Here is a 17,364-nt window from a genome sequence, read left to right on the forward strand (position 1 = left end):
TGACATATTGATCTTTGAAGACTAGGGATGTTTGAGGGCAACTTTTACATTCCCAGTGTTGCAAGAGGGCAAGTCTGAGCATGAACTGTGCCATAGCTATTGCATAACCAATATATTGTGTTGATGTAGCATTTTTTTCACAGATAATTTCTGCCAGTAGATGAAAACGCAAATTGGTCTGAACATTTCTGAATGTATCTCAAAGCAAAAAACATATCTTTGATAACATTTTTATAATTGTAAGGACATTATCCCTCGAAGGTTGATCGCTTGTCCATTTGTACCTCAACGATATACAGTCAGGTCCATCATTATTGGCACCCTTGATAAAGGTGAGCAAAAAAGACTGTATATAATATACATACAACGTTTTATGAGATTGGAGAACTCATTGGGAGGGATCTTAGACCATTCCTCCATACAGAATCTTTCCAGATCCTTGATATCCTTCGTCTGAGAAGGACTGCCCTCTTCAATTCAAACCACAGGTTTTCAATGGGGTTCAAGTCCGGAGACTGAGATGGCTATTGAAAAATGTTGATTTTGTGGTCAATTATCAATTTCTTTGTGGATTTTGATTAGTGCTTGGGGTTATTGTCTTGCTGGAAGATCCACTTGCGGCAAAGTGTCTGTCACGATCGTCTAAGGAGGGAGAGGACCAAGGCGCAGCGTTGAAAGCAAACATATTTATTTTATCAAGATCACACGATCAAAACAACGAAACGTGACGTCCTTGGTTACAAAAACAAACCAACACGGAACAAGAAACCACAACACAAAGTGAAAAGACCGATAGTTAAATATGGCTCCCAATCAGAGACAACCAGCTGACACTCGTTGCCTCTGATTGGGAGTCACTCAGGCCCACATAGATATACAAACATAGACTTACATACCCTGGCTCAACATAACATAGTCCCCAGAGCCAGGGCGTGACAGTACCCCCCCCCCCCAAAGGCGCGGACTCCGACCGCGCCAAACAACCACAACAGGGGAGGGACCGGGTGGGCACTCCGCCTCGGCGGCGGATCCGGCTCCGGACATGACCCAGGCACGGGTTGTGCTGGACTGACGACGCGCACCCCTGGCTTGGTGCGTGGAGGAGGAACGGGCCTTACCAGGCTGACGACGCACACCGTAGGCTTGGTGCGTGGAGCAGGGACAGGCCGGACTGGGCTGACGAAGCACACCACTGACTTGGTGCGGGGAGCAGGAACGGGCCGGACCGGGCTGACGAAGCGCACCCCTGACTTGGTGCGGGGAGCTTGGATGGGCCGGACTGGGCTGGCGACGCGCACCACAGACTTGGTGCGGAGAGCAGGAACGGGCCGGACAGGGCTGACGAAACGCACCACAGACTTGGTGCGGAGAGCAGGCACGGGCCGTGCCGGACTGACGACGCACACCACTGGCTTGGTGCGGGGAGCTTGGATGGGCCGGACTGGGCTGGCGACGCGCACCACAGACTTGGTGCGGAGAGCAGGAACGGGCCGGGCTGGGCTGTCGACGCACACCGTAGGCTTGGTGCGTGGAGTAGGAACGGGCCGAACCGGGCTGACGATGCGCACCCCTGACTTGGTGCGGGGAGCAGGAATAGACCGGACCGTACTGGGGACACACACCACTGGCCCTACACCGGGATCTGGAACGGGCCGGACCGGACTGGCAACACACGCCAGTACCTCTCGCCGTGCCTCTACATCCTCCATCCCCTCTTCGACCAGTGGCCCCCGTAACCTGGCGGCCTCCTCTGGCAACCCACTGGGCCGCTCTATCGCGGCCTCCTGCTGGTCCGACGTCGTGAGCCCCCCCCTAAAAAATTTCTGGGAGTCTCTCCTCCCCGTGGGCCAGGCCTCGATAATTCTCGCCCACCTCTCGCTCCTCTGCTTCCAATCTCCGTCATTCAGCTCCTCATTCGGCTTGACCCAGTCGAAGCTCTGCCTCCACTGTTGCCAAGTCCACCTACTCTGCTCCTCACTAGGCTGCTTGGTCCAGTTCTGGTGGTTTCTTCTGTCACGATCGTCTAAGGAGGGAGAGGACCAAGGCGCAGCGTTGAAAGCAAACATATTTATTTTATCAAGATCACACGATCAAAACAACGAAACGTGACGTCCTTGGTTACAAAAACAAACCAACACGGAACAAGAAACCACAACACAAAGTGAAAAGACCGATAGTTAAATATGGCTCCCAATCAGAGACAACCAGCTGACACTCGTTGCCTCTGATTGGGAGTCACTCAGGCCCACATAGATATACAAACATAGACTTACATACCCTGGCTCAACATAACATAGTCCCCAGAGCCAGGGCGTGACAGTGTCAGCCTCCTGGTACTTGGTATTGTTCATAATGCCATTGACCTTAAAGGGGCAATCTGCAGTCACATCATACATTTTTGGACTTCTGAATTAATGAAATGTTCCTATTGATTCTTGAAGAATATAACTTATGAATGCCTCATGAGCTTAGTTCAACCGTCGTACCCTATCAGAACCCAAAATATAAGCTTGTTCCAAACCAATGTTGGTAAACAAAGTAAATGGAAACAAACACTATATAGCCTCAATACATGGTTAAAACTATAATTTTTATATAATGGATGGTCAGTCCTTATATTAATCTGTCTATGAATTTGAGAGTGGTTATATTTCTCCAACCCCATCCCTCAGCTTTTTACCGAAACAGGTTGCGGAGAGTCGCTTTGTTATTGTTTCAACTGCTGATTGTCACTTAAACAAGGGCCCCAGGACCAGTGGAAGCCAAATAGCGCCATAACATCAAAGATCCACCACCATATTCTATCATAGGTATGAGGTACTTTTCTGCATATGCTTCCATTTTTCGACGCCAAACCCACCATTGGTGTGCATGGCAAAGGGCTCTATTTCCATGTCATCTGACCATAGCATCGGTTGGAGTTTGATAAACAGAATTGGCACTTGGATTGGAACCGGTGCTATGGTGAGATGACATGAAAATATAGCTTTGGCCATGCACACGAGTTGTGGGTTTGGCGTTGAAAACAGAAGCATGTGAAGAAAAGTACTCAAGGGGGAGGGTCCTAGAGTATTGAAAACAGGGGTGCCAATAACTTTGACCCCCATCTTTTTTAGATTTGTTTGTATTACCTGTTAAACAAAATCTTGTTCTCTGAGCAATTGCATTAGTATAAAATAATACAATTTCCCCCTTTTTTTAGGTCATAGTTAGCCCATGAGCTTAAATATGAAATCTTTACTCCATGGCAGAGAATGGTTTTGGGTTTTCCCCCATCTCTCAAAGCTATGAAAGAAGAAATATACCTGTTTATGCATACAGGACCATTTACCAGCACCACAATTATATGGTCTCATGGTGCTTCATTTTCAGAGACATTGTTTGATTTTTTTATCTTAACAGTGAGTCTCCATTGAGACCAATATCTCTTTTACAAGGGAACCCTGCATACACACAAGTTACAAAATAAAATAAAATATGATGTAAAATACAATACAATATAATACAAATATTCCAAAAAAACAATCACATTCCTCAGCAAGGAGGTCCCTAAACAAGATTTTGAACTGTCCATGAGGCACCAGAATCTGCAGTTGTAGGGAACTCTGGTTGTTCCATGCATGGTGTGCAAATACACTAAAAGCAGATTTACCTAACTTTGTAGAGACCGAAGGGGTTTCCAGCGTTAGTCATAGATAAAAAGAGAGCAATGGATCGACCTATTTGATTTCAAAGAGGGCCAGCCTACTTTCTGATAAAGAATGCAGTGATGTGTACTGAACCTATCACCTGTAGTAAAATGTAGTGTGCCATGGTAAACTGCATCTAATGATGCAAAAAAAAGAGGCATCTGAAATCACAACCATTATAACATGGATAGATCATCCAGTGTGAGAAATTGAGGATACCAACCAAAAGGTAGAGAAAAGCAAACATATACTCTTAGAAAAAAGCTGTTACCTAAAGCCATAAAGGGTTCGTTGATTTGTCCCTGTAGCAGAACCCTTTTTGGTTCCATCTTCAGATTAAAAAGGTTTCTTGTTGAACGCTTCCTGTCCTCAAAGAACCCCTTTAGAAACCTTTTGTCTAAGATTTTTCAGGGAGCAAATACACAAATCACATTTTCAGCATTTTCTCTTCCAGCCTTTTACAACTAACTCATTACTTGTTGTGAAAAGGTTTAATCTTTGTGACTGGCACTGTGCCAGTTCTTTTAAACTGTAGACTTTCATTAACTAAATGGAAGGGGTTTGTAAAGCAATCAAATTACTCACTCATTGACTCACACCACGCTGTTAAAGGGGAGTAAACAAATAATTAAAAACAGATAATTCATTTCAGACTGCTGAAGCATTTGTTTTAAAGTGCTACTCAAAACCAATTTCACAGGAATGAAATTTGATGGATTTCACACAACACCTAACTAATCCTTGTCTCCTGAAACCTGTTAGATCATGGAGGGTGCCCACCCGAGCGCTGCCTTTCCGTGATGCTTCTTGGCAGCCATAGCTCATTTCCCGCCCTCCGTCTCAGGGCAGCTGTGCAGGCATGCTGGAGCATCTCTTTAGACACATTAAAGGTGCAGTATTCTTAAGAGGATACAGGATATACAGTGGGGGAAAAAAGTATTTAGTCAGCCACCAATTGTGCAAGTTCTCCCACTTAAAAAGATGAGAGAGGCCTGTAATTTTCATCATAGGTACACGTCAACTATGACAGACAAATTGAGATTTTATTTCCAGAAAATCACATTGTAGGATTTTTAATGAATTTATTTGCAAATTATGGTTGAAAATAAGTATTTGGTCACCTACAAACAAGCAAGATTTCTGGCTCTCACAGACCTGTAACTTCTTCTTTAAGAGGCTCCTCTGTCCTCCACTCGTTACCTGTATTTATGGCACCTGTTTGAACTTGTTATCAGTATAAAAGACACCTGTCCACAACCTCAAACAGTCACACTCCAAACTCCACTATGGCCAAGACCAAAGAGCTGTCAAAGGACACCAGAAACAAAATTGTAGACCTGCACCAGGCTGGGAAGACTGAATCTGCAATAGGTAAGCAGCTTGGTTTGAAGAAATCAACTGTGGGAGCAATTATTAGGAAATGGAAGACATACAAGACCACTGATAATCTCCCTCGATCTGGGGCTCCACGCAAGATCTCACCCCGTGGGGTCAAAATGATCACAAGAACGGTGAGTAAAAATCCCAGAACCACACGGGGGGACCTAGTGAATGACCTGCAGAGAGCTGGGACCAAAGTAACAAAGCCTACCATCAGTAACACACTACGCCGCCAGGGACTCAAATCCTGCAGTGCAAGACGTGTCCCCCTGCTTAAGCCAGTACATGTCCAGGCCCGTCTGAAGTTTGCTAGAGTGCATTTGGATGATCCAGAAGAGGATTGGGAGAATGTCATATGGTCAGATGAAACCAAAATATAACTTTTTGGTAAAAACTCAACTCGTCGTGTTTGGAGGACAAAGAATGCTGAGTTGCATCCAAAGAACACCATACCTACTGTGAAGCATGGGGGTGGAAACATCATGCTTTGGGGCTGTTTTTCTGCAAAGGGACCAGGACGACTGATCCGTGTAAAGGAAAGAATGAATGGGGCCATGTATCGTGAGATTCTGAGTGAAAACCTCCTTCCATCAGCAAGGGCATTGAAGATGAAACGTGGCTGGGTCTTTCAGCATGACAATGATCCCAAACACACCGCCCGGGCAACGAAGGAGTGGCTTCGTAAGAAGCATTTCAAGGTCCTGGAGTGGCCTAGCCAGTCTCCAGATCTCAACCCCATAGAAAATCTTTGGAGGGAGTTGAAAGTCCGTGTTGCCCAGCGACAGCCCCAACACATCACTGCTCTAGAGGAGATCTGCATGGAGGAATGGGCCAAAATACCAGCAACAGTGTGTGAAAACCTTGTGAAGACTTACAGAAAACGTTTGACCTGTGTCATTGCCAACAAAGGGTATATAACAAAGTAGTGAGAAACTTTTGTTATTGACCAAATACTTATTTTCCACCATAATTTGCAAATAAATTCATTAAAAATCCTACAATGTGATTTTCTGGATTTTCTTTTCTCATTTTGTCTGTCATAGTTGACGTGTACCTATGATGAAAATTACAGGCCTCTCTCATCTTTTTAAGTGGGAGAACTTGCACAATTGGTGGCTGACTAAATACTTTTTTCCCCACTGTACACTGGCAGCATTAGTTGAGAGCCATGATAAGAATAAAATACTTCAGCGCTATTGACATATCGTCTTAACATAGCTGTCGTTTTTTCTTAATTACTATAAAGCAAAGCAAACACAAACAGAAAGAAGCTACAAGGTAGGTCAGGACCCTGTCTCCTCAGATCCACTACATCATCCTAAGGGCGACATGTTATAACAGGTATAAGAGGTTGATAGCCTGATGGAGCATGTTGTCATTGGTGATCGATTCTCAAGATGTGCAAAATATATATTTCCTTTGACAGATAAGACTGATTGTGGTTCCCTTGATGATTTATTTGGAGTTTAAAACACTTTTATTACGCCCCACTGCTAGCTGTGTTTCATTTCGTACATCATTTGGATAAGATAAAAAGATAGAATTTTCTGTTTTATCCTCAACTGAAAATCATAATGTTATTATAATCCTATTAGAATCATATATTGAGTGATGGCATTAAAATGAATTTATAAGTTAACTTTAATTAAATAGAAACAGAAAGAGCAGAGGTTTGACTATTATTGACATAATATGTTTGACATAATACATTTTGAAGCCTCACAGACTCTTCAGGATTTCTAAATACTGTAATGTAACATGGCTTTTTTTTAAACATTCAACATATAACACATAACACTTCTGTATGCAACATTTCTCCAAACACAAACCAATAAACTGAATGAACACAAACACACAGTCTTGCTGGACCTTAGACCTGCAGTAGTCGGTGTGCTTCAGGTGGGTGTGGCAGATTTACTGCAGAGCCCTGTCTCTGTCGGTTGCCCCTGGGGCCTGGCACTGATGGGACAGCCAGATAAACAGAGAACCCTGGGCTTTCCCAATCCAGTACCATAGTTAACTGAAAGCCATAACTTCCGACTGCAAAAGATAACGGCAAGAGAGAGCAAGGCAACAGGAAACGACATGAGGTTTTCATGTTTTATGCCAAATACTCTTCAAAGCAGACCCTAGATAAATATAAATATGGGTTGATTTAACAATTGAATGACATTAGGAAACTATTACAAATATTTGAATACACATCTCAGAGTAACTACTTTTAAAACAACTGTATTATATTATGGCTGTCAGAAAGGAGGTACTTCTTAAAACAAATAAATACCTTACAAGTAATTGAAATAAAAATACATTTAAACTTTTAGCATGATTCGGGACGAATCAATCAATGCATATCTTTCAGTTACAGCATCTATAATACATGACAGCAGTTATTTTTCAGCAAAACATTTGTTTAGTAAATGATAGAATAGAAACACTGTTCCCTTTTTCATCATAAAAAAAGCAATTCACAGTACTTCAATGTACATTACAACATAAAGGATAGTATAACTACAAACATACTGTATATTAACCTGAATTCTGAGCAATGGAAATATAAGGGGTACCTACATAATACATTCATTTATAACCCATACATAACACATCCATAAGCATTGTGGAAGCATTTCATTAATGCTTATGACTGGTGCATCCTGATATATCTTAGACACTGGGGATGAAGATTGAGGAACTGTTCACATATGTGTATTTGTCGTCCTGATCCTGGTCTTCCAGAAGTTTCTCCAGAGGGTTGGGTTCTTCAGCCCCAGCAGGGCTCTGCTCCAGGGGCTGCGGCTGAGGGTCCTGCTGGTGCATGGTGGGGGTCACTGGCATGGACATGGGAAGCAGCTGAGACCCAGCCAGAGAGGCAGGGTGAGAGGCAAACTGCACACCCGATGTAGGGATGGTGGTTAGCGGCTGGGCCCATGGGATATAAGTCAGCACTGAGTCCTGGAGGTCCACTTGCGGTAGGGCTGTGGATGTTGGTGCTAGGGTCTGCACCGACAACAGTGGATGTGTTAGAACTAGTTTGTACAGGTGAAGGTGTATTGTACTATGCTCTGTGGATATGACGCAATGTTTACAGAGTTTACACTTAATTCAGTTGACACACGATCAAGATTTGTTGCTCTTTCACTCACCCCGAAGTTGGTAAAGAGAGGCGTGTGTGTGTAGGTGAGCATGGAGGATGGACCCACCACGGTGTAGCTGGGACACATTGGCTGCATGTACATGTCAGTGGTGAGGGGCAGGGTGGTGGTGGTTGTGGTGGTGGGGTCATACTGCTGGAGGTACTCTGGGTAGGACCAATGGTTAATGGGCTGGAGAGCAGTAGCTGCAGGCTGGGCTATCCAACCTGCACAGAGGCCACCATCATTGACTGTGGAGGAGTCATTGGATAGGCTATTAGCCACTTCAAACCCGGAAGTCCCTATGGAGATACCATACTGGGTTAGCACTAGTAGCCAATACTAACATACAGCTTTAAACTTATCATCCAAAGTAATAATGGGAATATATACTCCAATTCACTTACCAAGCTGTGCATATGAAGGCAAGTTGTTGTTTGGGACCCCTACCTGTGAAAAATATGTTATGATAAATCTACCTGAAGGAAGGGAATCTAAAACGACTCCAAAAGCGTTTATTATTTAAGCTGAGTTACAATGGTATTTGAGCTTTAAAGCTCAGGAGTTTATATTCAAATGCTGTATGCACATTATCAATGGTAAACCACAGGTGTACATATGGTGACTGATTTTAATCATTTTAAATGCCAACATAATTTAAACAGTAGCTACAAATCCACTGGCTTATATGGTAATGTTCCTAAACCCTGTGTGTTTGTGTAGAACAATGTATTAACTTGTATTACTTCACACTCGAATAATGAGTCAATTATATCCATTGGTGTGTGTGTGTGTGTGTGTGTGTGTGTGTGTTTGTGTGTGTGTGTGTGTGTGTGTGTGTGTGTGTGTGTGTGTGTGTGTGTGTGTGTGTGTGTGTGTGTGTGTACGTGCGTGCGTGCGTGCATGTGTGTGTGACGTATATGGGAGTTTGGAGCAAACAGTGGAATGGCAGGAGAGTTCCGGAACAGGAGACTATTCAATTGAATCCAGACATGCAAATTCAATACCAAGCTGGAGAACTTCATTGTATACTGTATATTGTTGTTGCAAGAGGTGTGTCATATTTTCTATGATGTATTCATCTATTACTTCATTTTGTGTTTCTTTTTTAAAAGACAAATACTACACATTTAGTCAAATACACTTCTTCTACTGATCTGCTGGACCTTTCCCTGAACCTCTGAGAACCTCTGTTTTTAGACTATCAAGTACCTCTGAGAACCTCTGAGATTAAAGACTATCAAGTAATACAGTCCATTTAGTTGGCTATTGTTATGAGAATTATTTAACAAACTATTTCAGTGTCTCTGTGCGTCTCCCAAAAGGATCAAGAAACAGACAGTCCCGGTCTGCATAGTCAGAGATGTTTATTCATTGAGAATTCTTGTCACGCCCTGACTCAGGGGAAGCTTATTTGTTGAGTCAGGGTGTGTATATTCTATGTTGTCTAGATCTATGTTGGCCGGTGTGGTTCCCAATCAGAGGCAGCTGTCGCTCGTTGTCTCTGATTGGGGACCATACTTAGGCAGCCTATTGGCACTAGTGGGTGGTGGGATCTTGTTCCGTGTGAGGTATGTTGTTTGTGTACCTTGGACTTCACGTTTCGTTTAGTTTGTTGTTTTGTCGTTGTTTATTCATTTCAAATAAACATGTATGCATATCACGCTGCGCCTTGGTTCGACCAGTCTGTAAACGAACGTGACAGAAGATCCCACCAAACGAGGACCAAGCAGCGTGCCCAGGCGGAGAGAGTAGCCATGTCACAGGTGGGCAATTGGTGGTCATGGGAGGAGATATTTGCGGGGAAAGGGCCATGGGCGAAGGTAGATGCCCAGGCAGGAGAGGAGCAACGGCAACACAGAGGAAGCCGGTCGAGGAAGAAGCCCGAGAGACAGCCCCAATAAAACACATTTGGGGGGGCTAAAAGGGTGGTTGGCGGAGCCTAGTGTTAGAGCAGAGCCAACTCCCCGTACTCATGCAAGGAAGCGTGTGACTGGGCAGGCTCCGTGTTATGCGGAGCTACGTGCTGTATCGCCAGTGCGCGTGCACAGACCTGTGCGTCCTGTGCTAATGCCTGTGCGGAAGTAGGCATCCAGCCAGGACGGGTTGTGCCAGCTCTCCGCTTCAGACCTCCAGTCCGCCTCCACAGTCCGGTACGGCCCGTTCCTGCTCCTCGCACCAAGCCAGTGGTGCGCGTTGCCAGCCTGGTCCGGCCTGTTCCTGCTCCTCGCACCAAGCCAGTGGTGCGCGTCGCCAGCCCGGCCCGGCCTGTTCCTGCTCCTCGCACCAAGCCAGTGGTGCGTGTCGCCAGCCCGGCCCGGCCTGTTCCTGCTCCTCGCACCAAGCCAGTGGTGCGCGTCGCAAGCCCGGCCCGGCCTGTTCCTGCTCCTCGCACCAAACCAGTGGTGCGTGTCGCCAGCCCGGCCCGGCCTGTTCCTGCTCCTCACACCAAGCCAGTGGTACATGTTCCTAGTCCGGTCCGTGCCTGCTCCTCGCACCAGACCAGTGGTGAGTGTGTCCAGTCCTAAATTGTGAGGCCTCTTCATCTTGGTTTCTCAGTTGTCTGTAGACAGCTCTCCTTGTACTTTGTTGTCTGGTCTAACTCTTACTCACATTGCTAAATAGTAGCTCAATGTCATAATCTTTACTGGTCCTACACTCGCACATTCTAACACATTTCACACAGTTTCAGGGTGTAATAATTAGTCATTAATAATTATTATATCAGCTATCCCTCCTTTTTTTTAACAGGACTTCGATCTTTCTATCTCATTAGGGCCTGTGTGTTTGGAATGTAGTGTTGAGAATGCCATACTGCGTGTGTGTTGTGTGTTGTCAGAGGTAATTCATAGGTTGGTAAGAGGGCTCCTTGGCAAGGCTGTGCTGAGCTGATTTGCATAGGCCCTGTGCCCAGCCCTGCAGCCATGTAGTAACTGTCATGGAAAAACACCTGCATTATATAAGGATAAAATCCCCCTTTTCTACCCTGCTATAGGAATCTGATCTGATCTTCTCCAGGCTCCTTTCAGTTGATGTTGTGCATGTCCAGCCATCATTTCGTTTTTAGGGCATGTTGTAAAAATAAGAAAAAATGCTGAAGATTCTGGTTGACTCTTTAGGTTGACAGGTTGACAATTCAGGTTGACACTTACAGTGCATTCAGAAAGTATTCAGACCCCTTGACTTTTTCCACATTTTGTTACGTTACAGACTTATTCTAAAATTGATTAAATTACTGTTTTTCCTAATCAATCTACACACAATACCCCATAATGACAAAGCAAAAACAGTTTTTTTGACATTTTTGCAAATGTATAAAAAAATTATAATGAAATATGACATTTACATAAGTATTCAGACCCTTTACTCAGTACTTTGTTGAAGCACCTTTGGTAACGACTACAGCTGGGGAGTTTCTCCCATTCCTCTCAAGCTCTGTCAGGTTTGATGGGCAGCGTCGCTGCACAGCTATTTTCAGGTCTCTCCAGAGATATTAGATCGGGTTCATGTCCGGGCTCTGGCTGGGCCACTCAAGGACATTCAGAGACTTGTCCCGAAGCCACTCCTGCATTGTCTTGGCTGTGTGCTTAGGGTTGTTGTCCTGTTGGAAGATTAACCTTAGCCCCAGTCTGAGGTCCTGAGCGCTCTGCAGCAGGTTTTCATCAAGCATCTCTCTGTACTTTGCTCCACTCATCTTTCCCTCGATCCTGACTAATCTCCCAGTCCCTGCCGCTGAAAAACATCCCCACAGCATGATGCTGCCACCACCATGCTTCACCATAGGGATGGTGCAAGGTTTCTTCCAGACGTAATGCTTGGCATTCAGGCCAAAGAGTTCAATCTTGGTTTCATCAGACCAAAGAACCTTGTTTCTCATGGTCTGAAAGTCCTTTAGGTGCCTTTTGGCAAACTCCAAGCGGGCTGTCGTGTGCCTTTTACTGAGGAGTGTCTTCCGTCTGGCCACTCTACCATAAAGGCCTGATTGGTGGAGTGCTGCAGAGATGTTTGTCCTTCTGGAAGGTTCTCCCATCTCCACAGAGGAACTCTGGAGCTCTGTCAGAGTGACCATCGTGTTCTTGGTCACCTCCCTGACCAAGGCCCTTCTGCCACAATTGCTCAGTTTGGCCGGGCGGCCAGCTCTAGGAAGAGTCTTGGTGGTTCCAAACTTCTTACATTTAAGAATGATGGAGGCCACTTTGTTCTTGGGAACCTTCAATGCTGCAGAAATGTTTTAGTACCCTTCCCCAGATCTGTGCCTCAACACAATCCTTTCTCGGAGCTCTACTGACAATTCCTTCGACCTCATGGCTTGGTTTTTGCTCTAACATACACTGTCAGCTGTGGGACCATATATAGACAGGTGTGTGCCTTTCCAAATCATGTCCAATCAATTGAATTTACCACAGGTGGCCTCCAATCAAGTTGTATAAACATCTCAAGGATGATCAATGGAAACAGGATGGACCTGAGCTCCATTTTGAGTCTCATAGCAAAAGGTCTGAATACTTATGTAAATAAGGTATTTCTGTTTTTAATTATTTATTTTTACATTTGAAAAAAATCGAAAAACCTGTTTTCTTTTTTTCTTTATGGGGTATTGTGTGTAGATTGATGAGGGGGAAAAAGTTATTTAATTAATTTAAGAATAAGGCTGTAACATAACAAAATGTGGGAAAAGGGAAGGGGTCTGAATACTTTCCGAATGCATTGTATCTAAAATGTTTCAAATGGCATTCCTGTGGCTTCGCTGACTCAGTCTCTGTTCTCTTTTGTCTCCTGCTCTGTCTTGTTCAATTCTCTATTATAGGATGGCAGGCTCACACTAAATTCATAGTTGTTGTTATGTTTCCCTCACCACTCTAGGGGGCACTGTCTTGGCATTGTGGAGAAGCAGTCCTCGTTTCCTCCTCAGCAACTCTTTGACTGGGTCTCGGACTCGCACCCCTTGATATGGCTTTTCATCAGGCAGCCCTGAGGAAGGAGCTATAGAGCCAATCACAGAAAGGAGAAACTGGTAGTTAGCTTATATCCGTGTGTCATCAGGGCAGCGAAGGGTTGAGCCTGCAACTACAGACCTCTATTATTAATTGATTGCTCTTTAAAGATGCAACATGGAGGTTCAGTTGCTTATTGTTTGTCTCATGGGTGTGGTAGGGAGGTGTGCCCCTTTCTGTCCTGAAGTCATTTCAAGATAATATTTCTGTCCATTTAGGAGACACCTTTTGGCTCGAGAGCACCCACAGAAACAAAAGTTCTGTAAAAACTCTTTAATAAGAGGTATCATAGATGTGATTTGCACCACTGATAGTGGTTCTGATTGGGTAAGTGGACAGGAAGGAACATAATAGAAACAGAAGAAGAAGAAGCTCAAGTGTGCTACACCCAGCAACCTTATCTCTTTAGGCACTAAGAGAGAGCGAAACGCATGCTACCTCAGACATTCTGCAAGTATTAGCTTGAAATGAAACTGGACCTGAGTGTGGTGACCTTTTTAAGTAGGCCAAGTTGGAATTTGAAACACTTCTATTGTGAAACAAATATTTTTAACAACATGAGAACAGCACATACTCACTTGCTATATAGACTGTCATCTTTTTACAAACAAATTATTTGTCAATTTGATAGACTAGAGAAGGCTATAGAGCATTTCATGTTGAGACATTGTAAATAGAGGGAGGCATTTTCCCATAGGCATGTCATTAATGACAATGTATTCAGAATTTTATCGATGGACTAAGAGTTAATGAAAAATACTTATGAGACGTAAATTATGAGCAGCTTTGTTATCATTGTTGAAAATGATATTTTGGAAGTTGAATCGCTACCAGTTCACTTCTATTCCCTTCATCAACTCCCACTTAATGAATTTGTTTTGAATGAATCATCTTCTCTTAATGATACGAGCCAGTAGATATTTCCTGCACATTTATTATAACTGTGACTCACTATCAGACACACTCCCTGTTCTTTATCAGTGACAGAATTAATCAAAAGGGTCAAAAGTTAAACATCACTCAACTAAGGCAAGGCATCTGCAGATGAAATATTACCCTCAATTCATTACATTTTAGTGAGGGAAAAATCATGGTCTTTAGGCTTATGAAATTGGTCCATAAAAATGTAACTTATTTAATACAAATTTGGTTGACTATGGAAATGAATATCATACTGTGTATTTTACTTATACATTTCCCCAGGTTTTAATATTTTTATTAAAAAACTGTGCCTTTAAAAATCACTGTCACATACAATAAGACACTGTTTGTCTGTGCACATGTGCGTGACCAAGGTGTGTGAAACCGTGGGAGCCCTTTTCCCGTTGTCAAGTGTCTAGAGACTGATGATTATCTATAAGGCAGTGGTGGAGGCCCTATGGTTTCAGATACTGGTGTTCTGGCTCAGATCTGGCTGTCTTGTTAGCTGGAGCGAGTCCTGCCACTTTCCTCTCCAGATCTAAATCAAAATCTGATTTATTTACCCCTCCCAGCACAGGAGCAGTCAGCTGATTGAACTTTCTAACCAAATAACAACTTTAAATTACCTTCACATTATTATTCAACTCTATAAGGCCTAATTACTAGCAGACAATATAGCCCTCAGGTGGAAGTGTGTGTGCATGTGTATGTGTGTGGGTGTGCGTGTGCGTGTGCGCTCCCGAGCCAACGAGAGTCAGTAATGTGTTGTCACATGGCCAACAACTGAGATAAGGGACTTCCAAGGAAAGCCGGGGCGGCTGGACCACTGATTGTGGAATGTTGTGTAGTTATATGTCAGCAGCCATTCTGGCTCACTTGATAAAAAATATAAGCCTTTTTTAAATTGCAGGATCAATGAGTTAGCCAGCTAACTTTCCTAAATATTCTGATATAACTTCATATTTCTGAATTGTAGCTATTTTTCGACTTAACTACAGTAAGAAGTTGTTGTTTCATCCAAACAATGACACTATACTAAATAACCAGCTACTGAACTTACAGTAAAACTTTAGGCAAGTAAAAAGATAAGCATAATCTTAAAAAGTTAACTATCCCTTTAATTACACTAAGTGTGTCTGTACTGTAGGCAGACAGCCGTCATGCAGCCCTTGAGAAAGCTGTGGGCTCTGACAAGCAGTAACCACATGTATAGCATGCAAGTCAGTGGGACAGGAAGCTACAGCACGCAGTCATACTGTTACAGCCAACCAATGGAAGGTAAAGCGTTAGCTATATTGCTGTGAAACGGAATCAAATGTTTCCTTTTTGTATTTATTTTTGATGCGTTTGGAGGACCTTCATTGTTTTTTTCTACAATGTGTTATTATATTCCACTAGCTATGGGTGAATATAAACTCTCAATGTAACTGGAGCAACCAGAAACTGTACAAATGGAAATCAGATTGAGCGAGTGTGTGAGGGAATTATGTTGAAGGGGTGTCCACATTTAATATGAAAATGAGCAGTTATAATGATATATTTAATTGACATGAAACACATGAAAATCTAAGAGAACATGAGCAAATTCATGAATTCAGTCCTATTCTTCATAAATACATAAACACACACACGCACATGCACGCACGCCGAACGCATTCAAACACATACTCACACACACAAGATTCCAAGCTGTACAAAAGAGGAAGCAATGCAGCTGTGATGTTTTACAGTGGTATGGCGCTTGGGCCGTTTTGCATATTAAGATTATAGCCAACATGAAGACCAACCTACAAATGATTGTCTTCCTCTTTCCAAACATAAAACTTTTCCCAGTGATTCTGACAACATTGTTTCGAGCCCTTTTACTGCACGTCAAAATGCTGAAGTAGAAAGTTACTCTAGTAAAATTGTGGATCTCAAGTTAGGATTTGGTTCAAAGTGCTATTTTAACACAATCCCTGTCTCTGAGAATGTAAAAATCCCTCTGTCCAAACAAAGACCTAATCTTCTGTTCCTTTTATATTGGCCAAAGTATTACATCTCGTAATGTGTTGTTGCTTTATAACAACTTTCTAAGTCGAAAACCATTGTAAATAATCTTAACCATGACACTAGGGTGCAAAAAGGTGAGGAGGCTTGGAGGAAACTATCCATCAGGACTGACCTGAAACATGTTGCCACAGACCTTAATGGTTGACTCAGAAAATACTAAGTAGTAAATCCTTTTTCTGTAGGGCATGATGTATCAATTACCCTCAACCTCTGACCCCAACTTTTGACCCTCAATGACAATGTACAAAATACTCATTCACATGCCATAGTTTTCTGTGCTGTTGTCTTGTAGCATTCATATTGACATGTCCACAGTGCCCACTTACAGTACATACTGTAGAATGACTGGTCAGTTGGAGAAGGTAGGCTAATTGACACTGAGTCACCTGCTTTTACTTTCCCTGCAATAAGATGCTAGCATACCATAGTCCAAAATCAAAATGATTCTGTTTGGCAATGTTTGATCAATTGATGAGGTAAAAATATAATGTTTTAGAATATAGCACAACATTTGGTCACATAAATGCATTCAATCATGACTTGATCTGTCAACATTTTTAATTTCAATTTCGATTCAATTTTTTAAAAGAATCATGTACTTACATTTCTCCCAGTGCATGCTCTACGGCTGTCAAATATCTCAAGCTCTGAGTAATGTGTTGAATTGGTTGACTTTTCTTAATAGGATCTGAGTTTGACACAGAACCATAGTGAGTGATGGGCTTCAGTGATTTGCTTTTTAACAGCCGCTACAAAACCTCAAGTGATGTCACATCTCTTCCAACCACAGGTTTCCCTGAGTGGTCCCAGTGTCACCAACGTTCCATTGACATTGACTGAGAGCTTGACTACTACCCTCTTTTATACTCTAAACATGGCTGTCAGTGTCCACCAACATCCAGTAGATGAGATGGATTTTACTTGAATGGTACCTACATAAGGACTAAGGAATTTGCGATACATTTTTTACTATCCACACGATTCAAATAGTGACTATTGATAGTTACTACTTTCTTTACATTCTTAATATTCCAACCAGATTACAACAGAGTAAGTGTTGCTGCACAATATTGTACGTGAATCAGCTTTTCCCCTCGTAAAGCCTGTACAAATGTTGATGCATGGGGCAAAGAGAAAGATTGACAGTTTTATAGCTAATCTCATGCTATTCTACACATTTTGCCATGAGGCTGGGAG

General features: G+C 43.1%; 1 protein-coding gene across 1 annotated transcript; it reads right to left on the minus strand.

The window, feature by feature from the left end:
• Positions 1-6,838: 6,838 nt before the first annotated feature.
• LOC311105636 (POU domain class 2-associating factor 1-like) lies at positions 6,839-16,854 on the minus strand. The gene is made up of 5 exons (XM_084147841.1): positions 16,771-16,854; positions 13,056-13,183; positions 8,608-8,650; positions 8,213-8,502; positions 6,839-8,066 (listed from the first exon to the last, which is right to left on the minus strand). Exons 1-5 carry the CDS (start codon positions 16,784-16,786, stop codon positions 7,734-7,736), a joined length of 810 nt encoding a protein of 269 aa, XP_084003967.1. The 5' UTR covers positions 16,787-16,854; the 3' UTR covers positions 6,839-7,733.
• Positions 16,855-17,364: the final 510 nt, after the last annotated feature.

The sequence above is a fragment of the Coregonus lavaretus genome (genome assembly GCF_964263955.1).
Source record: "Coregonus lavaretus genome assembly, chromosome: 30".
NCBI classification, from domain to species: domain Eukaryota; kingdom Metazoa; phylum Chordata; class Actinopteri; order Salmoniformes; family Salmonidae; genus Coregonus; species Coregonus lavaretus.

Bases quoted from the DNA above. Each gene is read 5' to 3' on its own strand.
- LOC311105636 (XM_084147841.1), bottom strand. The intron at 8,651-13,055 runs GTGAGGGAAACA...TATTTTTCACAG, and splicing joins AGACAGTGCCCCCTAGAGTG to GTAGGGGTCCCAAACAACAA. The intron at 8,067-8,212 runs GTGAGTGAAAGA...TTGTCGGTGCAG, and splicing joins CTCTCTTTACCAACTTCGGG to ACCCTAGCACCAACATCCAC.